The sequence below is a fragment of the Salmo salar genome, chromosome 20 (genome assembly GCF_965601325.2).
Source record: "Salmo salar chromosome 20, fSalSal1, whole genome shotgun sequence".
NCBI lineage: Eukaryota > Metazoa > Chordata > Actinopteri > Salmoniformes > Salmonidae > Salmo > Salmo salar.
This window is the reverse complement of record NC_138310.1, coordinates 15,580,989-15,607,002: the sequence shown is the minus strand read 5'-3', so window position 1 is coordinate 15,607,002 and position 26,014 is coordinate 15,580,989. Positions and strand designations below refer to the sequence as shown.

General features: G+C 43.9%; 2 protein-coding genes across 7 annotated transcripts; one reads left to right on the top strand and one right to left on the bottom strand.

Annotated features, from left to right (window-relative positions):
- The first annotated feature begins 4,669 nt into the window (after window positions 1-4,669).
- si:ch211-214j8.12 (uncharacterized) lies at window positions 4,670-9,881 on the top strand. 5 transcript variants are annotated; one of them, XM_045703002.2, is made up of 6 exons: window positions 4,670-4,888; window positions 5,112-5,245; window positions 5,874-6,175; window positions 6,325-6,491; window positions 7,251-8,389; window positions 8,713-9,881. In XM_045703002.2, exons 3-6 carry the CDS (start codon window positions 5,944-5,946, stop codon window positions 9,092-9,094), a joined length of 1,920 nt encoding a protein of 639 aa, XP_045558958.2. In that variant the 5' UTR covers window positions 4,670-4,888; window positions 5,112-5,245; window positions 5,874-5,943; the 3' UTR covers window positions 9,095-9,881. The 5 variants fall into 5 exon arrangements, with proteins under 5 accessions (XP_045558958.2, XP_045558957.2, XP_082822356.1 ...); XM_045703001.2 differs by having other exon boundaries at window positions 4,671-4,888; window positions 5,112-5,228; window positions 5,848-6,175; XM_014160667.3 differs by having other exon boundaries at window positions 4,674-4,888; window positions 5,848-6,175.
- A 1,956-nt stretch (window positions 9,882-11,837) lies between these two features.
- On the bottom strand, window positions 11,838-22,657 carry LOC106580064 (AN1-type zinc finger protein 5). 2 transcript variants are annotated; one of them, XM_014160672.3, is made up of 6 exons: window positions 22,387-22,657; window positions 15,121-15,285; window positions 14,563-14,665; window positions 14,371-14,456; window positions 13,989-14,108; window positions 11,838-13,570 (listed from the first exon to the last, which is right to left on the bottom strand). In XM_014160672.3, the coding sequence occupies exons 1-6, from the start codon at window positions 22,394-22,396 to the stop codon at window positions 13,422-13,424; spliced, it is 633 nt and encodes a 210-aa protein (XP_014016147.1). In that variant the 5' UTR covers window positions 22,397-22,657; the 3' UTR covers window positions 11,838-13,421. The 2 variants fall into 2 exon arrangements, with proteins under 2 accessions (XP_014016147.1, XP_014016148.1); XM_014160673.3 differs by having other exon boundaries at window positions 22,489-22,657.
- Window positions 22,658-26,014: the final 3,357 nt, after the last annotated feature.

Sequence of the window (26,014 nt, the reverse complement as noted above, 5' to 3'; positions counted from 1 at the left end):
TCCTTTCCACTTTATGTCCACCCAGTCGTCTTTTCCATGGCAGGATCTTCTCATTTTGAAGTATTCTCTTTTTTATGTAAACATAATGGAATTATGATTAGTTATAGGCAACTGAATACACAGGCCAAAACTGTATGCTTATTTCCTTATCACTATAATCTAGTGTAGGTCATTTATTTTATGCCCCATTCTACACACAGTTTAAATTATAGCCACTGAACCATTTACAGGAGAGTAATAAAAGTAGCATATACGATCCAACCCTGTCAGAGTGAAGAAATGTAGAGCGTTTGTAGGCTTTAAGAAAAAATATTGACTGACAGTTTCATCAGTACGTGCTTAAAAAGTAATGTCACAAAGATTACAAATGACAGTGCCCGTCAAGTCTATGTCAATAGAGAATGAATTGTAAGCGCCAAAGTGCGTTAAAGGGTGTTTGTCAAAATAATATCTGAAAATGTCAGTTGTTGAACATAAATTGCTATTGCAAATACAAGTATTATGATATTTGCAGTTGAGGAACATTCCATGTACCAACACTACGTGTAGGACGGACATTCCCACATACAGTAAACACATAGAGGCATTTTTCAGCTGTGATTTTACCACTCAGAATCCAGAATGGATATGACAATGGGGCCAGCACAGGATGTAATACACCCTTACAACAATCTACTTTTTGATCTTCTTGACTTCTTATCTGGTAAACTGCTACTATGTGTCAAGAAAAGAGCTCCAATTAGGGGTTAATGTACTCCAGTAAAAAAAGGGCTGGTTTAGATGAAAAACTATTGCCCTGTGTCCCTGTTCATAGGGGCATGAGAGACTAGTCAGTGGTAGACTTGAGTTGGCACTTTATTGGCTCAAACAACCACAGACCCACAAGGTTGAGGTTACTCATGGACAGTAATTAGTACAAAAACAATGTTTTTTGCATTGTCTTCTAACTGTCCAAGAATGGGATCCTAAGTGTTAGGAAATATTTGTTCCCATACATACAAAGGAGGATGTCTCTCCTCATACCTCTGACACTTTAGTCAGACTGTGTAAAAACTTTATGATGGGGCCGGCAACGGAGTTCCCATTGACTAAGCACCACGGAGACCAATCAGGAGAAAATACATACAGGTCAACGGTGCCAATTGAAACTCAAGGGGTGTGTCTGTGCCTTTTGGATTACTCTCTCTTTACAGAGAACCCCTGTGGTTCAAGTCAAGAGCTACCCTTCCCTGTTCAGTCTGCTTTGCGCATGTCTGAAAGTGACCGAGCCAGCAGCCAAGAGTTTTTCATAGTATTTCATAAAAAAAATGTACACGTATGAATGGATGTAAAATGTTAATATGTATTAGATCCAGTACAATGGAATAACTATAGTCCACTGACTATATAAGGGTAGCCAGTGGACATTCTGAACCTAGTTTGAAGTCAGTAGGTCACATGACCAAGGAGCTATTGAAATGTGACATTTTGAAAAATTAATGTAAAAACGTGTGAGATGAAAATGGACAAACTAAAGGGTGTGCAATGTGTGGGCCCACTGAGTGTACATTCTGAACCTTGTTTCACGTCAGTAGGTCATATGACCAAGGAGCTATTGAAATGTGAACATTTGTAAAATACATGTAAAATCATGTGAGATGAAAATGGTCAAACTAAAGGGTGTGCAATATAAACTCAGCAAAAAAAGAAACGTCCCTTTTTCAGGACCCTGTCTTTCAAAGATAATTCGTAAAAATCCAAATAACTTCACAATCTTCATTGTAAAGGGTTTAAACACTGTTTCCCAAGCTTGTTCAATGAACCATAAACAATTAATGAACATGCACCTGTGGAACGGTAATTAAGATAATAACAGCTTACAGATGGTAGGCAATTAAGGTCACAGTTATGAAAACTTAGGCCACTAAAGAGGCCTTTCTACTGACTCTGAAAAACCCAGGGTCCCTGCTCATCTGCGTGAACGTGCCTTGGGCATGCTGCAAGGAGGCATGAGGACTGCAGATGTGGCCAGGGCAATAAATTGCAATGTCCGTACTGTGAGACGCCTAAGACAGCGCTACAGGGAGAGAGGACGGACAGCTGATCGTCCTCGCAGTGGCAGACCACGTGTAACAACACCTGCACAGGATCGGTATATCCGAACATCACACCTGCGGGACAGGTAAAGGATGGCAACAACAACTGCCCGAGTTACACCAGGAACGCACAATCCCTCCATCAGTGCTCAGACTGTCCACAATAGGCTGAGAGAGGCTGGACTGAGGGCTTGAAGGCCTGTTATAAGGCAGGTCCTCACCAGACATCACCAGCAACAACGTTGCCTATGAGCACAAACCCACCGTCGCTGGACAAGACAGGACTGGCAAAAAGTGTTCTTCACTGACGAGTTGCGGTTTTGTCTCACCAGGGGTGATGGGCGGATTCACGTTTATCGACGAAGGAATGAGCGTTACATCGAGGCCTGTACTCTGGAGCAGGATCGATTTGGAGGTGGAGGCTGTCATGGTCTGTGTGTCACAGCATCATCGGACTGAGCTTGTTGTCATTGCAGGCAATCTCAATGCTGTGGTTTACAGGGAAGACATCCTCCTCCCTCATGTGGTACCCTTCCTGCAGACTCATCCTGACATGACCCTCCAGCATGACAATGCCATCAGCCATACTGCTTGTTCTGTGCGTGATTTCCTGCAAGACAGGAATGTCAGGGTTCTGCCATGGCCAGCGAAGAGCCCGGATCTCAATCCCATTGAGCATGTCTGGGACCTGTTGGATCGGAGGGTGAGGGCTAGGGCCATTCCCCCCAGAAGTGTCTGGGAACTTGCAGGTGCCTTGGTGGAAGAGTGGGGTAACATCTCACAGCAAGAACTGGCAAATCTGGTGCAGTCCATGAGGAGGAGATGCACTGCAGTACTTAATGCAGCAGGTGGCCACACCAGATACTGACTGTTACTTTTGATTTGGACCCCCTTTGTTCAGGGACACATTATTCCATTTCTGTAAGTCACATGTCTGTGAAACTTGTTCAGTTTATGTCTCAGTTGTTGAATCTTGTTATGTTCATACAAATATTTACACATGTTAAGTTTGCTGAAAATAAACACAGTTGACAGTGAGAGAACGTTTATTTTTTTGCTGAGTATAGAAGGGTAGTCATTGGACATTCGGAACCTTGTTTGAAGTCAGTAGGTCACATGACCAAGGACCTATTGAAATTAGAATGTTTGTTTGAAGAATTCATGTAAAAACGTGTGAGATGAAAATGGACTAACTAAAGGGTGTGCAATGTGTAGGCCTACTGAGTGTACATTCTGAACCTTGTTGAAGTCAGTAGGTCATATGACCAAAGAGCTATTGAAATTAAAACATGTAAATACATAATTTAAAATAGTGCGAGACAAAAACAAAAGTGGGTGCAATGTGTGTCTATGCCATCGGGTTATCTACAACCAGTTTTGAAAGTTTTAGGAGTAATGGTTAAAGGGCTATTGAAAATTGAAAAATGTGATTTGTCACTATGTTGACGGTCTCTAACTGCTGTTGGACGTAAGGAAAACTACAGGGGAATATCCGTCGAATATCCAACCTGAAACTGGTTTTACCTCGGTTGTAAATGACTTATAATTGCATGAAATGCGTTTATAAAAGGCCACATTTTTTCCCGGACCCCTAGGCTACTAAAACATGTTACCCATGTATGCAAGTTTTGTAAGTGCCTCTACTGCTCTATGCCACTACGTAAATGCGATGATATGCATGCAATGTTAAAAAATATATAATAACGTATGCCTTGCCTACGAGTACCTCAGCTCCCCAAGTCACACCGCTTTCGCGCTCACTTTTTGTTCCGTCGCCTCCCGATTTGCACATTTAAGCACTGATTGTCAGTGCATGTACTTTACCTGTAGATAGGCTTTATGCATATGTTCCAAAATAAAAAATAAATCGTTTAACGGAGTTAAGAACATATCGTAAACTCACTCCACAGCAAGCTTGAAATGTCACGGATGGAGCCGTCCAATTGGTACCTTTTGGGTGGCTCAACCCGTTGGAAAGTTGTCAAGGAGGACTGTCAGGATATGTTCTTAACTCCGTTACACATGGCATTTTTATTTTATTTTTTACATGTTGGCACATATGCTGTACATGTTATCAGTGCGAGCAGAGGATCACTGGTTGAGACCAGTATGGGGCAGTCGTACAGTGAAAGTTAACTTGAAGAAGAATGGCGCCGAAGGAGATGGCTGCCGGTTTACGATCCAGTAACCAATTGTGCTATTGTGTTTTTTTAAGCATTTCACTGTAAAGTCGGTATTCGGCGCATGTGACAAATACAATTTGATTTGAACCTTTACACATGATACCGCTCCGTTCTGCTGATCGAGGGACTGAGCTCATTGATCCAGAGAGGAAATCAAGCACATAACATTTTGATTACAACTGCTGGGACTAGTTTGATTATTCCAATGTAAATATAATCTCCTATAGGCCTACATACAGTATTTTTAAATACACATTGAGTTTTTAACATCCTAATACCTATCAACATTGGATGTTATTCCATTTATATTTATTTAAATGATTTTATACCAATTTCTCAAGATAAAGAGTTATGAAGCGTACTTAGAACTATGATACATGTAGCCTATATACCTATTTGTGTGTACAATAACAAATAAACATAGGACGTCACTATAAATATATTTTTTTCTGATGCAACATACAAACGTATTTATATGTGTGATAGATTATAGACTGAGCTAGACGCATCAACATCCGTTTTAAACACTAACGGTTGGGGTTCTTGAACATTCCCCATAATTCCACACCAGATGTCAACGCCCCGGACCCGAACACCCTACAGTCGGATTTTAACACCAGGAAGTGAACGGTAAATTGGAAAGAATATTGTAAACCGATGCCTGTTTTCAGATAAGTTTTTTATTGAAAGTTAAGCTGTTGTCTAAGTAAACCATAACGTTGATCTGACAGTGTTGCATCCAATTTCGCACCCACAAATAAACTGTTATTGGCGATAGTACGTTTGGTCTATGTTGTGTTCATGTGCTGTTTGTTGGCAACGATACCCCTAAATCAAAGGTTGTTATTTTAAGGTACAGCCGATAAACCTTTTACGGTAAATTCAACAGTAGGTCCGACCTACTTGGTACTTTCAACAATACGGATGTCCCCCTTCGCCTCCCTCTGGCTCAGGGGTTGCTGAGAAAAATGTATGTCAGCCGAACTCGTAAGTTTTATTATATTTCAAATATGTGAAAAATGTAATTTTTGTATTTAACCTTTATTTTGACTGTGTGTGTGAACTGTAGACTGTAGCTTTATTACAATGTTATTACTCTCTTTATTACAATGTTATTACTCTCTTTATTACAATGTTATTACTCTCTGTATTACAATGTTATTACTCTCCTTATTACAATGGTATTACTCTTTTTATTACAATGGTATTACTCTCTTTATTACAATGATATTACTCTTTATTGCAATGTTATTACTCTTTATTACAATGTTATTACTTTCTTTATTGCAATGTTATTGCTCTCTTTACTGCAATGTTATTACTCTCTTTACTGCAATGTTGTTACTCTCTTTACTGCAATGTTATTGCTCTCTTTATTACAATGTTATTATTTTCTTTACTGCAATGTTATTACGCTCTTTACTACAATGTTATTACTCTCTTTATTACAATGTTATTACTCTCTTTATTACAATGTTATTACTCTCTTTATTACAATGTTATTACTCTCTTTATTACAATGTTATTACTCTCTTTATTGCAATGTTATTACTCTCTTTATTGCAATGTTATTACTCTCTGCCCTTCAGCTGCATATATTTTCCATACCTGCAAGGACACAATGGTGCCAGTATTGTAGACTACATTGATCCTTGAACCAGCGAGACGCCAGCTGAGAGTTGGAGATGCCTCTATTCCGTGCCATGATGGAGCCCAGGGCTGAGAAACGGGTAGTGAGAAAGAGGAAGATTAGAGGACGAGGAAGATGGGGGGATGATGGTCACCCTCCGCGACTGACCCAGCTTTGTCTGCGAAACTTGGCGGAGAACATGAAGGAAGTGTGGGTCAAAGACTATGCTGACAACTACATGGATCAGTACTTCTTCAGATATGTCATGGGCCCCTTCACCCTGCTGCGTGAGTCTGTCATAGGAACTGGAAGGGATTGTGTATGTATATAATGCCATTTCTGGTCATTTGTAAATGTGCACATGATTAGTCCACTAGTTACTGGTAAAAGTGTGTATGTGTCTGTGTGTCCCCCATCTGTCTGTGTCTTTCTCTAGCGGCTGAGCTGGTAGAGGAGCTCCTGTCTGTCCTGTCCTCCAGGCGTGAGTTGTCCCGTGCGGCGCTACACCTCCTGTTGATCCCTCAGCTCAGAACCCTATCTCTTGGGGGCTACTCTGCCCTGGTCACCCCCAGCCTCTGCACCCTCATCGGGATTCGCTGCCAGGTTAGGACAGGCTTTGGTCCCCCTTATAATTTATAGTATGTGTTACAGTAAGCTCTGAAAGTATTGGGACAGTGACACATTTTTTGTTTTGGCTCTGTACTCCAGCATTTTGGATTTGAAATGACATAATGATGGAGGTTAAAGTACAGACTGCCAACTTTAATTTGGGGGTATTTTCATCAATATTGGGTAAACCGTTTAGAAACGACAGCACTTTGTACATAGTCCCCCAATTTTAGGGGACCAAAAGTATTGGACAAAAGTTTAGTATTTGGTCCCATATTCCTAGCACGCAATGATTACGTCAAGCTTGTGACTCTACAACTTGTTGGATGCATTTGCTGTTTGTTTTGGTTGTGCGTCAGATTATTTTGTGCCCAAAAGAAATGAATTGTAAATAATCTATTGTGTCATTTTGGAGTCACTTTTATTGCAAATAAGAATAGAATATGTGAGCAACACTTCTACATTAATTTGGATGCTACCATGATTACGGACAATCCTGAGTGAATCGTAAATAACGATGAGTGAGAAAGTTGGACGCACAAATATCATAACCCTAAGACATGCTGCTAACCTCTCACCATGACAATAGCAGGGGAGGTTAGCGTTTCTGCGGAAGTGTTAAATGTATCCCTTTAACTTTCTCACTCATCGTCACTCAGTGCTGGAGTACAGAACCAAAACAACAATAAATGTGTCACTGTCCCAATACTTTTGGAGCTCACTGTATGTATGGGTTCTCACTTTCTCCCTCAGAGCCTGCATTCCATGGACCTCTCTGGAGCCCAGCAGGTGTCTGCCCATGTCCAGTGTGACCTGCTGGGTTGTCTGCCTTCCCTGCGCTCCCTCTCTCTGGCTGGCACCGCTTGTGACAGACAGGTTGTGGAGGTGGTTGCCCGCCACTGCCCCGCGCTGCGCCACCTCGACGTGTCCCGCTGCCAAATCCTGCCCCCCGCAGGCCTGCTCTGCCTGAGGGGTTCCTCCTGCGCCTCCCCACCCCCCCTCAGCAGCCTGCTGGCTCTGGATGTGGGCTTTGGGGAGGGGGACGGGGTGGCTGCCGTGGCCTTCCTCCTGCTCTCCCTGCCGTGGCTGGAGAGAGTGGCAATGGAGGGCCTGGGGGAGGCCTGTGGCCTCATACACAGCAGGGAGTTCAGAGGGACTGAGGAGCTCACAACCAGAGAGGGGCTGCCCAGTCTCTGGGAGGTGTGGAAGGAGAGGAGGCAGAGTGGGAGGGCCACAGACACAGGCGAGATATCAGGAGCAGATGTGGAGGAAATTGAAGAGGAGGAAAATGACAACCGTTTCTCGTGGGCGAGTGAGGGTGAGAGTGAGGATGAGGGTACAGGCGAGGAGACAAGGGGAGTTGGAGGTGGAAGAGGTGACGCACAGATGAGAACAAGGAAGGAAATAGAAGAAGACAGTGTTGAAAAAGGAAGAGAAGAGGGAGTGGGGGGGTCAAGGGGTGAGGGCTTTACCTTACGTCTAAGGGAGGCGCAGGGCATGTCTGGTGGGACTCTGGAGGCTGTAAGTCAGCTTTGCCCCGAGCTGCGCTCTATATCACTGGACTGTGAGGAGGGTGGGCCTAGCCAGGGGTCTTGTCTGGCTGCAGGCCTGGCCAAGTGGGCGGGCCAGCTGAGGGGACTCTCTGTGCGCTTCCCGGGGCCCCTGGATGAGCTGCTGCCTGCCCTGCGTGCTATGAAGGGCTCCCTGGTTTCTATCACCCTGGAAGGGGTCAGAACCAGCTCTCACACACCCATGCTGGAGCTCCTCCACGCCTGTCCCAGGCTGAGGAGCCTTGTCATCCACGCTGAGCCTCCTTTAGCCCCCCAGGAGGAAGAGGAGGACGAGGACAGGGATCTACCCTGTCTACCCCAACTGTGCTCTCTCTCCCTAAAGTAGGTCAACTGCTGCACAAATAGGGTTAACTCTCTATGCTCTCTCTGTAGGGCGTCATACCACTGTCAAGAGGTATGACTCAAAGGGTCACATGCCAAATGGGAATCCCCAGTAATTTTCTCCGCAGGTCCTGTCTTGGTGAGTGGGTCATGCGATCCCCTGTACCCTCTGGATATCTGTATTTAGTGTTGACTTCACCAGGATGTAAGCACCCCCCTGACCCCTATAGTGTTTAATGCACCATTGTTTAAGCTTCTGTATATCCCTTCCCATTGAAGTTGTGATATCCTGTTCAGTGCTCATCTGTCTCTCTCTCCTCCAGCTTCTCCTATGACCAGCGCCAGATGAAGACCGTCATGTCCTGGAGGTCTCTGGGGGGGGCGCTGTGGTGCATACTATCCGGCTCTCCCCTCCTGGAGAGGGTCTCTCTGGTGGCAGTGCCCTGTCCGCTGGAGCCTGTGTTCCAGAAGCTTCTGAAGCGCCCCGCTGCCCGACCCCACAGCCCTCCACTACAACAACTATGCCACCTCAGCCTTGTCCGCAGTGACGTTTCCATGGAGACGGCGTCGGGCCTGATGACCATCAACAGGCGTCTGAGCAGCCTGGACCTGAGAGGCTGCTGGGCAGTGAGCCTGGACAACATGAGGCAGTTACAGAGGACAGCCACCAGGAGGCAACGTTGTATCACTATCACCTGGACATGATGTGCTTTACATCTGACAACAGGCTGCCAGGCGGGGGCACCCTCATTCACACATACTCTATGTTTGGGGAAAATCCAACACATCACTGAGTACCATTCTTGATATTTTCAAACATGGTGGTGGCTGCATCATGTTATGTGTATGCTTGTCATCGGCAAAAACTAGGACGTTTTTTAGAATAAAAATAAACTGAATAGAGTCAAGCACAGGCAAAATCCTAGAGGATAACCTGGTTCAGTCTGCTTTCCAACAGACACTGGGAGACTAATTCACCTTTAAGCAGGACAATAACCTAAAACATAAGGCCAAATATACACTGGAGTGGCCTAGTTTGGTGCATACTAGAGTTTTGATTTAAATTAGCTTGACAATGGCTGTCTAGCAATGATCAACAACTAACTTGACAGAGCTTGAATATTTTTTTTCAAGAAGAATGTGCAAATATTGTGCAAAGCTTCTAGAGACCTACCCAGAAAGACTAATCGCTGTTAATCGCTGCCAAAGATGATTCTAACATGAATTGACTCAGGGGTGTGCACACCTATGTATTTAATTTTCAATACATTTGCAAACATTTCTAAAAACATTTACCTTTTCATTATAGGCTATTGTGTGTAGAAGGGTGAGTTTAATAAAAAAATAAAAATAATTGAATTCAGGCTGTAACAACAAAATGTGGAATAAGTCAAGGAGTATGAGTACTTTCTGAAGGCACTGTATGTGATCGTGTCTCAATGTAATCAAAGTATGAAATTATTTATTTTCAAATATAATATTTTTGGACTTAGTTGGGGTCAATTTGCAGTGTACAAATTATTATAATTATGTTCCGGCCCTCCGACCATCCACTCCGACAAGGATCGGCCTGCGGCTGAATCTCGTTGCCTACCCCTGTTGTAGAATTAAGCAATAAGGCCAGAGGGGGTGTGGTATATGGCCAAATACCAAGGCTAAGGGCTGTTCTTATGTACGATGCAATGCAAAGTGCTAGGACACAGCCCTTAGCCGTGGTATATTGGCCATATATCACAAACCCCCGAGGTGCCTTATTGCTATTATAAACTAGTTACCAACATAGTTAGAGCAGTAAAAATAAATGTTTTGTCATACCCATGGTATACAGTCTGATATACCATGGCTTTCAGCCAATCAGCATTCAGGGCTCAAACCACCCACTTTATAATATATATTATCACTATAGTGACTTATGGAAGACAAAAAACATATTCTTATAACAATAATTTGTCATGGCTTTTTAATGACTTTTGTATTGTATAAAATTACATTATAAAATGATACTGCACTCAATAGATCCGTCTTTACAATATATTAAAATTGTTTCAAACACAGTAATGTAAAACTAGGTCAAGACAAATAGCACGTTTGCTTTGTCCCAATCACTCAAAAGTTGTGACCGCTGATTGGCCTTAGTCATGTTAATGACACACTTGACTTTCATAATAAGTTACTTTTTCCCCATCCCTTATCACTCACTCCTCTATCACTAATCAACTGTCTCACCTACACCCGCTATCAATCTTCCCCCTTTTCTCCCACTACCCCTCCCCTTTCAATTATTCAAATCTCAGTGATTCAAAGGAGCTTCCTCGATGGCTACTGACACTTAATGTTAAACGTAGAACAAGGGCGAGCCTGCGAACATGTCTCCCTCTCTTTATCCATTTAGTCTGGGCAAAAGAGAGGAACACATGTCAGAAGGTAGATAAGGATGGAGAAGCAGAGAACAGGTCAAAAGGAATAGAAAAGGTGACTGTATTTCTAGTGTTTAGAGTGTTCTGTATGGTAAGGGAGTGTGTCTGATCGTTGGGACAGGGCTCAGACTCGTCTAATCTGGTTATGCGCCGAGAGCTTAGTGACGCTACCTCGGGTCACCCCTTCATAATCTCAAGCCTGTCCATTTCTCATGTTCACTGTAAACTCGCCCTGACCTCTCAAAACACTCCCACTTTCCCCTATGGCCCTACTTGTGAGCGTGCTCTCGTTCCGTGAATCCAAAACCAACCCTAAGCCCCTCCTGTATGGCTGGGGGAAAATGTTGTCAATCTAAAGGAAAGAAGCTATTACCGTAACACTAGTCCAATCCTCTCAGATCTACATCAGTGGCTCGGGTGTAGGGGCTAGAGGTCCATTTGGAATTCAGAAACAATCTCCTTCCTTACATTAGTTCCCCTAGCTCAGTGTTCCTTCCCAACTCCCCACAGTAGACAGAGGTGCATTCATGTCATATCCACATCTGTCACTGATGTCAAACACACACACACATATAAATGGCAAGTGAAACAGACACCCATAAGGAGATGAAGGGTCTGTCCACTAGGGGGTAGGAATGTGTGTCTGTCCCAACCGCTAGAGGGAGGCTACAGGACCTCCCCAGCTGTTCATGGTTCAGGTTGAACAGAACACGTTGGTTCTCCGATTCCCCGGCACGTCCCACATCAGCCGTTCTTTTTTTTTCCCTCCATGCACAGAGGCAGGGAGGGATGGCATTGAGGTACCGGGGGAGTAGCGCCGAGTAGTCACCTTTGCAGTCTTCCTCTCGTGCACTCTCCCGGCCAGCGCTGTCTGAGCAGCTGCCAGCATGACTCCTTCCACCGACGCAATCCCCCCCCCCAAGCCCGTGAGAGGTGTGCGAAAAAACACCGGGTTTGAAAACAGTGTGCTTCCAAACAGTCTGACTGGCCCACATATTTACTCCTATAATGTAAACAACCAGGCCTTGTAATGTCTCTGTACACAGTCTTTATTTACATGATACAATTATGCTGTAATGCTGGGTAGCAAGATTATGTCATTCATAAATATCAGTTTGTTTTTTGTACAAATTTGCATAACTAACAAAGGAAAAAACTGAAATGGATACCTTTCTTTTAAAAAGTAAAAACCTCATCCCTACGGGAGAAGAAAGATCTACACAGGACACACACTTGTATCAATGTTTCACACAGCCAAGGAAAGTCTCACACACACACACGCTGCTCTAGATCAGTCACACAGACCAATAGCGGAAAGAAAGCTGAAAAGATCAGTTGGAATCCAACTCTGGAATCTAGTTTTCAAAACCTCAGTTCTGCCATGCTCCTGTAGCCTTGGAAACAAGTGCAGAGCTACAGGATATATTGCTTCACAAAATGAGGTGGAGGTGCACACAATCTGACACTCATGTGTTCACTCAAACTCACTGAACACGCACACCAAAATCAAAGCAAAGCTGTCTCATATACCCTAACTCCACTGAATACATGTGCTAATATCAGTACTATCTTAATGTGTATAAAAAAACAGGGATTAAACATGTATCTCAGCAGATACAATAATGACCTAGCAATTCATTCAGATATTTTTACATGATTTAAGATATTACTGCATGGGGTTGCTCTCCCATTCATACCACCCATATAGCCAATACAACAGATGGGTAGTGCCCAAGCCTCACCCAGAGAACTGCACCAGGGTCACTGCATGCAACCCTCTGCCGAGACCACAGTTGAGAGATTCTGACCTTAGATGAGTCTAGGACCTCCTTGACTAAAAGTCCTGTCCCACATGATAGTTGGTAAAAATGTGTTTTTGTCCTTCTCACACCTCTTACAATGACCATAAAGACGTGACGTTCGGGTTATCAAACAGAAATGGTGCCTAAGGACTACTTTAAAAATGTCAGAGGAAACCCCTTCCTCTGGAAATAATGAAGTGATTGTAAGAGGAGATGATTAGGAAAAAGCTTCACAAGGACAATGTGATGAGGAGAAACATGACCTGCTGCTGTGAGGTAGGCAGGTCACAGTCTGGATAAAAACCGCACCTGCATTTTGGGAGAGCGTTGCAGTTCTCAAGTGGTCATACCTATCGGACAACTGACCCGACTGACACTAATGGGAACGGAACGTAGAAATGGAGATTCAACTGAACTCGTCGGGATACTGCATGTGCACACAACTTTAGAAAAACATAGCTGTCGGCTATTTGGCAACAAAGTGGCCAAACAGCTCAGGGGCCGTATTCAGTTGTGATAGAACGTCCAGATAGATATGTTATGCAGAACAGACACGTCTCTCCTAGAAAGTTACCCTGGGCTGCTCTTAAAATATTTTGTTTTACAGAATATCAGCAAAGACACACAATAAAGGAAAAAATATATATAATAAACATAACAAAAAAGTGACCGTTCATGCATCTCCCCCACGGGCAGGATCTCTGTCCTTTCTCAAGGTTGTGACTTTAAAAATGACATCCTTTTGCCACTCGTGCCAGTGTTCATGTCAAGGGTTCGACATCATACTCTAGTCTCTGTGGATGGTTCTTAACCCTATATTCTCTGGATCTTGTCTGCGACCACAACAGGGTTCTCCTTGCGGATCTTGGCAGCTGCCTCAGCCTTGTAGTCGTAAGGACAGTTGTGCTTGTCGGAGTACCGATGGACACCGCAGAACAGGTTCCCACAGCGACAGTCGAACCCTGGAGTAGAGTTCAAAAGGTCAGAGATTAGAGGGGAACCACAGCATGAACCAAACACCAACTCAATAAGAATTAACCTCTGATAATAAGACCAAACACACAGGAAGACTAGGGTTACATTCCAAACCACCTACGTTGCAGCCGCATTGCGCAGATGATCAGATAAGTGATATTGATGGGGTTCCTGCGTGTTACTATTTATGCATAGTAGAGATCTGAGGCCAATCACAAATGCGGAAGTAGTGTTTTACATTGCAGAAATGCCATCAGTATGACTTGACTATTTGTGCAACTGCAGTGTAGGTAGCCTGGAACATGGCCAAACACTTTCGCAAGAACGGAATGACGTCGTATGCATTGCTCAACCTGTCATCCCACTTCATTGGAGAAGCACCACGTCCTGCTATGGCATGCTCACCTGTGAGGCCCACCCTCTTGCGGCACATGAAGCACTTATTCTTCTTGGGCTTGGGGGTGTCTTCCTTGGCCTCGTCACCGCTGGCAGTGACGGGGCTAGACGCAGTAGGCTGACTCACAACTGAAGGAGAAAACCACTTAAATATACACTTCTTTCAGTCTTAGGATTCAAATAGAACTGTTCCTGTGTTTTTTCTGAGGCAGTTTTAGCACTCACATACAAGGGTATTTTTAAACTGGTTTATTTTAGGCAGCCTCCGTGTTTGAGACTGTATGTAAAACCACAGCTGGGTGCAAAGTATACAAGTCAGGGTGCATCGAAATAGCCAATGCTAAAGTGGGTCGAACAGAGCAATGTTTCCCTCTAGAAGTGTGCGTTTTACCAGGCTCTAGGGAATCTGGGTTATCCTCTCTTGAGATGCTCATCTCGGTCATTTGTTGAGTCACTGGAAGAGAGCCTTGAATAGTTCTGCAGAGGGGGCGAATGAAAGAAAATTTTAAGTTACAGATATGAGAGCGCATAAAGCAATAAGACATCCCTTGTAGCACATGCGGACAAACAAGCACACCTTTACCTAGCCATGTCTGCAGCAGAGCCAGATGAAGGGTCTACTTTGGCGAGACTGGCCTCTAGCCTCTGGATGGCTGAGGCCTCAGAGGTAGGACTACCGACGGCTCCTGTGACACAGCAAAAGCTAAACATCAGCCTCAGATGGGAGACGAGACTCAATTTTGGTTCAATGGTTTCCGCTCAAGAGTGCAGCTGGTCCATAACGTGTATGCAAATTAGCGTTATCACGATAACAGTATCGCAATACACTGAAGTATCTTGGCAAGGAAACAAAACAGAAAGCGGGCTAAATTTCCTGAGAAAAACAGTCCTATTGTTGGAAACAAGCAGCCTTATGTTGTCCCCCTGAATCACATGCTTCCTTTCCAAGCAATAGCACACAATATGATGTATCATAGAGTAGGTTTTTTTAAAAGGACCAAATAGTATCTTAGTATCGCAATACTGGTATCGTGACAACCCCAATGCAAATAGTGATTTTTAGGGGGTGGAGGGGAGGGGGACGCACTGTTTGAAGTAGATTTGTGTGGTCAGTAAGAGAGAGGGTGGAGGGGGAACTTACCCATTGGGCTAAGTTGGCTCAAGCTGCAGTCACTACTCTGCTGTCGGTTCAGATGCTCCTTGTAGCAGACCGAGCACATGCCGTTGTTTCTGGGGTTGCCATAGAAACCACAGCCAGTGGCACAAAGCACAGGCGTCAGGCTCGGGTTCGTCTCTTGGGCCATCGCTGTCGACAAATGGGAACAAGGTACCTTGTTAGTGTGGGAGTATGTGTGCGTGTGTCTGCATGCGTAACAGTGACCAAATGTAGGTGTTGTGGTTAGGCACATACATTTGAAAATAACATACCAGGAAGGAACATTAAAACTAATGAAGAAACAGGAGAAAAAAAAATCCACTGAAGCAAGGATTCTACTACCAAAGTTAGAGGGTTGAAATTCCTCATTGTGCACAAGAAAACAGAACGAACGGCGAGACGAATTAGGCCTAAGACTTTCAGCTCCCATCCTTGGCAGGAGCTGTTCACATCAACAGGAGTCAGGACTAGGATGTGTCAAAGTGTCATTACCATAAATGACTACGCCTATAACAGTGTCAGCTGTTCCTCCTCCAGCTTGTCACGATTAAAGCACGTGTTGATGGATATTTATTCACACTGTTCACCGCCTCTGTGTGACAAGGACAGAATAGTGCCAATAGGGGGAGAACAGACCAAGGAGTCACATTTGCTGATCAGTTTCCGTCAAATGTTCCGCGTTGGATTGTCATTAACCCTCGAAGGTGCTGTAGCCAGACACTTAGAGATTCTCCGGAATCTTTGTATACTTTTTAGCCAGTAGTTGTCAAAGTAGCGCTAGTGAGCCAAAAGTGATCATAGAAAATTGTTTACCATGTCACATACACTGCATTAGGAAAGTTTTCCAAACCCTTGACTTTTTCCTAATTTTGATACGTTACAGCCTTATTCTAAAATTGATTGAATTACATTATTTCCTCAATCTACACACAATAGCCCATAATGACAAAGCTATAAAACAGGTTTTTATAAATGTTTGCAAATTTATTAAAATAAATAAAAACTGAAATATCACATTTACATAAGTATAGAACCTTACTCAGTACTTTGTTGAAGCACCTTGGCAGCAATTACAGCCTTGAGTATGATGCTACAAGCTTGGCACACCTGTATTTGGGGAGTTTCTCCCATTCTTCTCTGCAGATCCTCAAGCTCTGTCAGGTTGGATGGGGAGCGTCGCTGCCCAGCTATTTTCAGGTCTCTCCAGAAATGTTCGATTGGGTTCAAGTCCAGGCTCTGGTCGGGCCACTCAAGGACATTGAGACTTGTCCCAAAGCCACTCCTGTGTTGTCTTGGCTGTCTGCTTAAGGTTGTTGTCCTGTTGGAAGGTGAACCTTCACCCCAGTCTGAGGTCCTGAGCACTCTGGAGCAGGATTTCATCAAGGATCTCTGTACTTTGCTGTTTATCTTTGCCTCGATACTGACTAGTCTCCCAGTCCCTGCCGCTAAAAAACATCCCCACAGCATGATGCTGCCACCATCATGCTTCAGCATAGGGATGGTGCCAGGTTTCCTCCAGATGTGATGCTTGGCATTCAGGCCAAAGAGTTGAATCTTGGTTTCATCATACCAGAGAATCTTGTTTCTCATGGTCAGAGTCCTTTAGGTGTCTTTTTGGCGAACTCCAAGCGGGCTGTCATGTGCTTTTTACTGAGGAGTGGCTTCCATCTAGCCACTACCATAAAGGCCTGATTGGTGGAGTGCTGCAGAGATGGTTGTCCTTCTGGAAGTTTCTCCCATCTCCACAGAGGAACTCTGGAGCTCTGTCAGAGTGACCATCAGGTTCTTGGTCAGTTTGGCCGGGGGGGCAGCTCTAGGAAGAGCCTTAGTGGTTCCAAACTTCTCCATTTAAGAATGATGGAGGCCACAGTGTTCTTGGGGACCTTCAATGCTGCAGACATGTTTTGGTACCCTTCCTCATATCTGTGCCTCGACACAATCCTCTCTGAGCTCTACGGACAATTCCTTCAAACTTATGACTTGGTTTTCACTCTGACATGCGCTGTCAACTGTGGAACCTTATAAAGACATGCGTTAACCTTTCCAAATTATGTCCAATCAATTGAAATTTACCACAGGTGGACTCTAATCACGTTGTAGAAACATCTCAAGGATGATCAATGGAAACAGGATGCACCTGAGCTCAATTTCAAGTCTCAGGGCAAAGGGTCAGAAAACTTATGTAAACAAGGTATTGTTTTTTAAATACATTTGCAAAAATGTCTACATGTCATTACAGGCTATTGTGTGTAGATTGTTGAGAGAGAGAAAAATATATATTTTTAGAATAACGCTGTAGTGTAACAAAATGTGGAAAAAGTCTAGGGGTCTGAATACTTTGCGAATGCACTGCATGTGGAGATTTGTGCCATCTCTCTCACTCTGCTGTGTGTGCCTCTTGCTTGGTGTCACTCAAATGCTGAGGGGCTGAAACTCATTGGTTGAACTTGAATTGCTAGGGAGCTGGCCCATGTTTTCAAATTTGGGATTACGTAGCTAATTAAGGTAAAACAGTAATTCTGCTCAAAGATTATGCATGTACGAACTACACATTGACACATCCGGCCCAAAGTGGGAGGTTAAAAAATACTTGGGTGCCAAAGTTCAGGAGCATGTCTTTAAGTTCCAGGTAATGAACAACGGGTAACTTTTCATTTATTTTATTTTTTTAAATGTTTTATTTTATTTCACCTTTATTTAACCAGGTAGGCTAGTTGAGAACAAGTTCTCATTTGCAACTGTGACCTGGCCAAGATAAAGCATAGCAATTCGACACATACAACAACAGAGTTACAGAGTTATACATGGAATAAACAAAACAGTCAATAATACAGTAGAAAAGAAAACAAAAAGTCTATATACAGTGACTGCAAATGAGGTAAGTTAAGGCAATAAATAGGCCAAGGTGGCAAAGTAATTACAATATAGCTATTAAACACTGGAATAGTAGATGTGCAGAAGATGAATGTGCAAGGAGAGATACTGGGGTGCAAAGGAGCAAGATAAATAAATAAATACAGTATGGGGATGAGGTAGGTAGATAGATGGGCTGTTTACAGATGGGCTATGTACAGGCGCAGTGATCTGTGAGATTCTCTGACAGCTGGTGATTAAAGCTAGTGAGGGAGATATGAGCCTCCAGCTTCAGTGATTTTTGCAGTTCGTTCCAGTCATTGGCAGCAGAGAACTGGAAGGAAAGATGACCAAAGGAGGAATTGGCTTTGGGGGTGACCAGTGAGATATACCTGCTGGAGCGCGTGCTACGAGTGGGTGCTGCTATGGTGACCAGTGAGCTGAGATAAGGCGGGCTTTACCTAGCACAGACTTGTAGATAACCTGTAGCCAGTGGGTTTGGCGACGAGTATGAAGCGAGGACCAACCAACGAGAGCGTACAGGTCGCAATGGTGGGTAGTGTATGGGGCTTTGGTGACAAAACGGATGGCACTGTGATAGACTGCATCCAGTTTGTTGAGTAGTGTTGGAGGCTATTTTATAGATGACATCACCGAAGTCGAGGATCAGTAGGATGGTCAGTTTTACGAGGGTATGTTTGGCAGCATGAGTGAAGGATGATTTTTTGCGATATAGGAAGATTCTAGATTGGAGATGCTTAATGTGAGTCTGGAGAGTTTACAGTCTAACCAGACACCCAGGTATTTGTAGTTGTCCAAGTATTCTAAGTCAGAGACGGCAGAGTAGTGATGCTGGACGGGTGAGCAGGTGCGGGCAGTGATCGATTGAATAGCATGCATTAAGTGTTACTTGCGTTTAAGAGCAGTTGGAGGCCACGGAAGGAGAGTTGTATGGCATTGAAGCTCGTCTGGAGGGTAGTTAACACAGTGTCCAAAGAGGGGCCAGAAGTATACAGAATGGTGTCGTCTGCGTAGAGGTGGATCAGAGAATCACCAGCAGCAAGAGCAACATCATTGATGTATACAGAGAAGAAAGTCGGCCCGAGAATTGAACCCTGTGGCACACCCATAGAGACTGCTAGAGGTCCGGAGAACAGGCCCTCCGATTTGACTCACTGAACTCTGAGAAGTAGTTGGTAAACCAGGCGAGGCAATCATTTGAGAAACCAAGGCTGTCGAGTCTGCCAATAAGAATGTGGTGATTGACAGAGTCGAAAGCCTTGGCCAGGTCGATGAATACGGCTGCAAAGTAATGTCTCTTATCGATGGCGGTTATGTCGTTTAGGACCTTGAGCATGGCTGTGGTGCACCCATGACCAGCTCTGAAACCAGATTGCATAGCGGAGAAGGTACGGTGGGATTCGAAATGGTCGGTAATCTGTTTGTTAACTTGGCTTTCGAAGACCTTAGAAAGACAGGGTAGGATAGCTATAGGTCTGTAGCAGTTTGGGTCTAGAGTGTCACCCCCTTTGAATCTCCGACGATACAAGAGGTTGAACAGGCTAGTAATAGGGGTTGCAACAATTTCGGCAGATAATTTTAGAAAGAGAGGGTCCAGATTGTCTAGCCCGGCTGATTTGTATGGGTCCAGATTTTGCATCTCTTTCAGAACATCAGCTATCTGGATTTGGGTGAAGGAGAAATGGTGGGGGCATTGGCGGGTTGGTGTGGAGGGTGGATTTATCGGTGGTAACAGTGTTTCCTAGCCTCAGAGCAGTGGGCAGCTGGGAGGAGGTGCTCTTATTCTCCATGGACTTTACAGTGTCCCAGAACTTTTTTGAGTTAGTACTACAGGTTGCAAATTTCCTGTTTGAAAATGCTAGCCTTAGCTTTTCTAACTGCCTGTGTATATTTGTTTCTAACTTCCCTGAAAAGTTGCATATCACGGGGGCTATTCGATGCTAATGCAGAACGCCACAGGATGTTTTTGTGCTGGTCAAGGGCAGTCAGGTCTGGAGAAAACCAAGGGCTATATCTGTTCCTGGTTCTAAATTTCTTGAAAGGGGCATGCTTATTTAAGATGGTGAGGAAGGCGTTTTTTTTTTATATCCAGGCATCCTCAACTGACGGGATGAGGTCAATATCCTTCCAGGATACCTGGAGTGAACGAAGGACTATATCTATTTCTAGTTCTACATTTTTTGAGTGGGGCATGCTTATTTAAGATGGTGAGGAAGGCACTTTAAAGAATAGCCAGGCATCATCTACTGGTGGGATACCCCGGCCAGGTCGATTAGAAAGGCCTGCTCGCAGAAGTATTTTAGGGAGCGTTTGACAGTGATGAGGGGTGGTCGTTTGGTCGCAGACCCATTATGGATGCAGGCAATGAGGCAGTGATCGCTGAGATCTTGATTGAAAATAGCAGAGGTGTATTTGGAGGGCGAGTTAGTTAGGATGACATCTATTTTTGCAACTTTGCAAGAGAAATAAACAGATTTATATTATAGATCATGACGATAACATCAAAAAAATGTCTGCCGGGAAGGGGCCACAGCAGCCTGCTCAGAACATTCAAAGATGTCAGTGTTATGGCCCTGCAAGGAAGCGAAGGACAAACATACAATTCTGACAGCCCTTTGCACTCTCCAATCACATAGTGTAGTCCCCAACCCCCACCAAGGTGGCCTGTCACGCAAGGATTTCCTTAGAAAAGCCTCTTCGACTGTATCACGTGTCTGCCTGCTGACTGCAAAGCCCCCTGCAAGCACCACAATTGTTGATGTTGCCTGGTTTACACTAGTTACCACAGTCACAAAGTCAATATTTATTTTTCCCCCAAAAGTGAAATTGTAGAAACAGGTGGTGTTTTTATGACTTTGTGGTGAAGACCATGTTGCCTGGCCAAAATGTTCGATTGTCACGAGCGGTACTTGGATCATCGTGGCCTGCTGGACGCCCGACAACCTGTTTGCCACCTGGGTATGCATGGAACACAAATGCTCTCACACATCGCTTTCTCAAAGAGAAATAAATAGCATTTGCAAGCAATCATCCATTTTCCTGGAAACACAAAATAGTGAGTATACTGTCATTGACATCTGTCGGAGAGCAGCAGGGTCTGAGGCCACGTCAATCAATGTGCTCCACATGCGTCCACCACTCCAAAGCCTGTAGTGACTATTAGCTAGGCTAATTTGTTTAAACTAATTAGTGTAATCAACACGAAACAAAACACGCATTAATGTGTCAGACTGTAGCCTAAGCACACCCTTGGGGGGGCTCATTAATTGGCACAATGTGGTTATTCACGACAGATTTGCCTAGATATACCATACATGTAAAGAAATTACGCTCTAAAGCTAGCCTACAGATGGACTAAATGGCCAAAATTACGTGGACACCTGCTCGTCGAACATCTCATTCTAACATCATTGGCATTAATATTGAGTTGGTCCCCCCCCTTTTAACAGCCTCCACTCTTCTGGGAAGGCTTTCCACTAACGTTAGGATGTTGGAATATTGCTGCGGGGAGTCCTAGCTACTATATATGGTCATGGTCAGACAAAGAACAAAATTAAATAGATTGATATGGCCCAATACCACTGAGTCACGCTACAGCTAAAAAGTGCTAAGTACGAGACAAGAGTTAGCCAGCTCACTAACGTAGATTAGCATGACAAGGAACATAGTCGAGAGCAAAGGCAATAATAGTGCTTTGTCGCACACTCGTCTGGAACAAATTAACAACACAACAATTTAGCTAACAATGTTCTGTAACTAGATTAGTGAATTAGATAAGCCATGTTTTGACCCTTGTTCTTTTGTGCTTTGTCTGCCAACCATCTCTTCCTGTTGTTTGGACGTTTTTTTGATAACGTTAGCGCCTCCATACTAAAATTATTCTTTACACATAGGCTGGCACCCTATTCCCTATTTGTGCATGTCCGAATTCAATGTTAACGTTTCCCTAAGCGTTCAAATGAAACTAATTTAAAAATCAACCAGCGTCAACTAACATGCTATCAATTCTCAAATTGGTTAACAATAGCAATTGTAACTAGCTGTTAACTAGTATCGTTTAAAAAATAAAATAAAAATTCAGATAAAGTACAACCACAGAGAACTAGCTTATATATATCGCTATTTTACCCTTAGTCTCGAAAACCGATACTATAGCATAGATGGCTAGCGACCCTCCCTGACTTGCTTTTTTTCCAGGCCCAGCCAGACTGGTCACGTTCGAAGGCTTGTGATATTTTCAGTGAAGTGGTGGTGACAGCTTTCCCTCGCTATACCTTGTTTACCAGAGGCTAACGACCAAGGATAAATATGACCTTCCCTCCACAAGACAACACATATTTCTAGTTCATTGATGTTCTGATAAAAATGTTTCCTTACGAAATTCCATATTAAGATGACGTTGATCCAATTTTCGGTGTCCTTTTTCTGTCTTCAACCATACACCACGACAACCCAACCGTTTCAAATGTCGATTCTCACCTGCACAATTTGATCAAAAGCACACACGATGTATGGTCTGGTTGAGTACTGTCCACCAAATGTCTTTTCTCGCTGTTTTCTCTGACCGAGGTGTAAATGTCTTCTCTTTCTCTCTCCCCCCCGCCTCCGCTCTGCCGAGCGGTGTTTGTTTCCTACTTTAGTAAGAGGAGTGGCAGATGATGTCACGGTGAAAATACAGTACAGTGATTCGCTACTCTAGAAGCCCCGGAGCGCGTGTAATAGCATGGGGGAGGTGTGGTGAGTATACCGTATTTATTGCACATTCATTTGTCATCCATCCACCCACAGTTTGAATATCGAGCCATACCATGATTCTTAAATGAGTCAATGTGTCTAAAATGAGTCTTTCAAATAACACTGACAGGCTTGTGGTAACACATGTGGGTTTATTCTGTGTGAATATCAGATTTGTGTCCACAGACAGGTGTGTGGGTGTTGCAATATGAGATCAATAAAAATCAAAAATAAACATGTAAGGAATACAAAATATTCAAGTTAAATGGTTTTCCATTGCATTTTCAACTCTACTGATGTTTTTCTTTCCTCACAAAAATGTTGCGTTATATAGTGAATGTGCCTACTCTGGTCTTTGCATATGCTTTCTAGTCAACAGCTAGCATATGCAGTGCGGGTATAGCCTACATGATGAGATTATTATTCAGCAAGATAATTTGTATTTGTCAAACGGCAGCCAAGCATCGATCATCATGTCAACATAATAAGACCCTCAATATTTATTGGAAAGGAGCATCAAGCTCATCAACATGAATTTTCTTCACCCTGTGACAGGGGCGGTTCTGGGGAGGGGCCAGTGCCCCTGTGACAACAATTTTGGACAAGCTTGTGGCCCCCCTAAATGTGGAGTATGAAATAATTATTTACATAACTAATTTTTGCTATCGTTCTTTTTTTTACATCCGTTATTAGACAGTGGCAACGCGGAACACTAATGATTATGAACATGGTCTTTTGCCTGCTAATGCCTGCAATGCAGTGAAGAAAATGATATGACAACAATAACGTCTAATGTAACTGGCCCCTCTAACAGTACAACTGGCCCCAGCTTGGCCCCCCCAGTTGAAATGGTCTAGAACCGCCACTGCCCTGTGCAGTTCCTCAATTTATTTAATCCGTAGCCCAATAAACTGCATGCTTTTGCAAGTCGTAGTGTGAGGACCACACAACATATTGTCGCGTGACTGCGAGTTTACTTCGATATGATGGTTTATATAAACATAAGTCGAAGTTCATTGGATGCGCACACAGTTTAGCAGATGTTATAGCAGGTGCAGGGAAATGTGTATGTAACTAGCTCCTAACAATGCAGTAAAATGTAAATAATAATTTAAAAAAAATTAAAGATCAAATGTCAGAACATTTTTACATTTTACATTTTAGTCATTTAGCAGACGCTCTTATCCAGAGCGACATACATTTCATACATTTTATTATTATTATTTTTCCGTACTGGCCCCCCGTGGGAATCGAACCCACAACCCTGGCGTTGCAAACACCATGTGTTGCAAACACCATGCTCTACCAACTGAGCTACAGGGAAGGTCCTGTAGCAGTCAGTGATCCAAATAGCAGTCAGTGATCCAAATGTAGTCTATACGTATACACTGGGTGAATTTACTCAAGATACTGAGAATGATGTGTACAGCATAGATATATTAGAGTGAGCTATGTATCTAACTACAGAAACAATTTCAGAACCAAAAATATTATGTAAACATTATTCAAGTGACCAGTGTTCAATGACTCTATGCACATAGCTGCTCATCCAGAACTCATCCAGAACGCCGCAGCCCGTCTGGTGTTCAACCTTCCCAAGTTCTCTCACGTCACCCCGCTCCTCCGCTCTCTCCACTGGCTTCCAGTTGAAGCTCGCATCCGCTACAAGACCATGGTGATTGCCTACGGAGCTGTGAAAGGAACGGCACCTCCATACCTTCACGCTCTGATCAGGCCCTACACCCAAACAAGGGCACTGCGTTCATCCACCTCTGGCCTGCTGGCCCCCCTACCTCTGAGGAAGCACAGTTCCCGCTCAGCCCAGTCAAAACTGTTCGCTGCTCTGACACCCCAATGGTGGAACAAGCTCCCTCACGACGCCAGGACAGCGGAGTCAATCACCACCTTCCGGAGACACCTGAAACCCCACCTCTTTAAGGAATACCTAGGATAGGATAAAGTAATCCTTCTGACCCCCCCCCCCCCCCCTAAAAGATTTAGATGCACTATTGTAAAGTGGTTGTTCCACTGGATATCATAAGGTGAATGCACCAATTTGTAAGTCGCTCTGGATAAGAGCGTCTGCTAAATGACTTAAATGTAATGTAATGTAATGTAATGTAATGTATGACGCTACAAGCTTGGCACACCTGTATTTGGGGAGTTTCTCCCATTCTTCTCTGCAGATCCTCTCAAGCTCCGTCAGGTTGGATGGGGAGCGTCGCTGCATTGCTATTTTCTGGTCCCTCCAGAGATGTTATATCGGGTTCAAGTCCGGGCTCTGGCTGGGCCACTCAAGGACATTCAGAGACTTGTCCTGAAGCCACTCCTATGTTGTCTTGGCTGTCTGCTTAGGGTCGTTGTCCTTTTGGAAGGTGTACGTTTGCCAAAGTCTGAGGTCCTGAGCACTCTGTAGCAGGTTTTCATCAAGGATGAATATTTTGCTCCGTTCTTCTTTCCCTAGATCCTGACTAGTCTCCCAGTCCCTGTTGCTGAAAAACATCCTCACAGCATGATGCTGCCACCACCATGCTTCACCATAGGGATGGTGCCAGGTTTCCTCCAGACGTGACGCTTGGCATTCAGGCCAAAGACTTCAATCTTGGTTTCATCAGAACAGAGAATCTTGTTTCTCATGGTTTGAGAGTCTTTACGTGCCTTTTGGCAAACTCCAAGCGTGCTGTCATCTGCCTTTTACAGAGGAGTTGCAGACATTTTCTGCAGAAATGTTTTGGTACCCTTCCCCAGATCTGTGCCTCGATACAATTCTGTCTCGGAGCTCTACGGACAATTCCTTCGACCTCATGGCTTGGTTTTTGTTCTGACATGCACTGTCAACTGTGGGACCTTATATAGACAGGTGTGTGCCTTTCCAAGTAGAATACAACTCTGGCGGTCTATTTGTTTCACCAACGTAATCTTGTTAGGAGGCCACGTAGCCTGCCTCTATTTCGCCGCGGTTTCCTCTTTCGAGCCTCGGAGATTAGGGCTTGGTAAGCAGGACGTCTAGAGCTGCTGACTCGTTAAAGTAGAAATCTTCATCCAAATCAAGGTTAGTCATCACTGTTCTGATGTTCAAAAGCCCATTTTGGTCAAAGCAAATGATGGCGGAGACATTACAGTTTCAAGAAAAAGTATGTGAACCCTTTGTAATTACCTGGATTTCTGCATAAATTGCTAGTCTAATTTGATCTGATCTTCATCTAAGTTAAACAATAGACAAAGATAGTGTGCTTAAACTAATAACACACAAATTATTGTATTTTTCTTG

Excerpts from the sequence above, each read along its gene's own strand:
- si:ch211-214j8.12 (XM_045703002.2), top strand. The coding sequence starts at position 5,944 with ATGCCTCTATTCCGTGCCATGATGGAGCCCAGGGCTGAGAAACGGGTA. Across the intron at positions 6,176-6,324 it reads GGGCCCCTTCACCCTGCTGC|CGGCTGAGCTGGTAGAGGAG; the intron begins GTGAGTCTGTCA and ends GTCTTTCTCTAG. Across the intron at positions 8,390-8,712 it reads CTGTGCTCTCTCTCCCTAAA|CTTCTCCTATGACCAGCGCC; the intron begins GTAGGTCAACTG and ends TCTCTCCTCCAG.
- LOC106580064 (XM_014160672.3), bottom strand. Across the intron at positions 14,666-15,120 it reads GAGCCAACTTAGCCCAATGG|GAGCCGTCGGTAGTCCTACC; the intron begins GTAAGTTCCCCC and ends GCTGTGTCACAG. Across the intron at positions 13,571-13,988 it reads CAAGAGGGTGGGCCTCACAG|GGTTCGACTGTCGCTGTGGG; the intron begins GTGAGCATGCCA and ends ACTCTACTCCAG.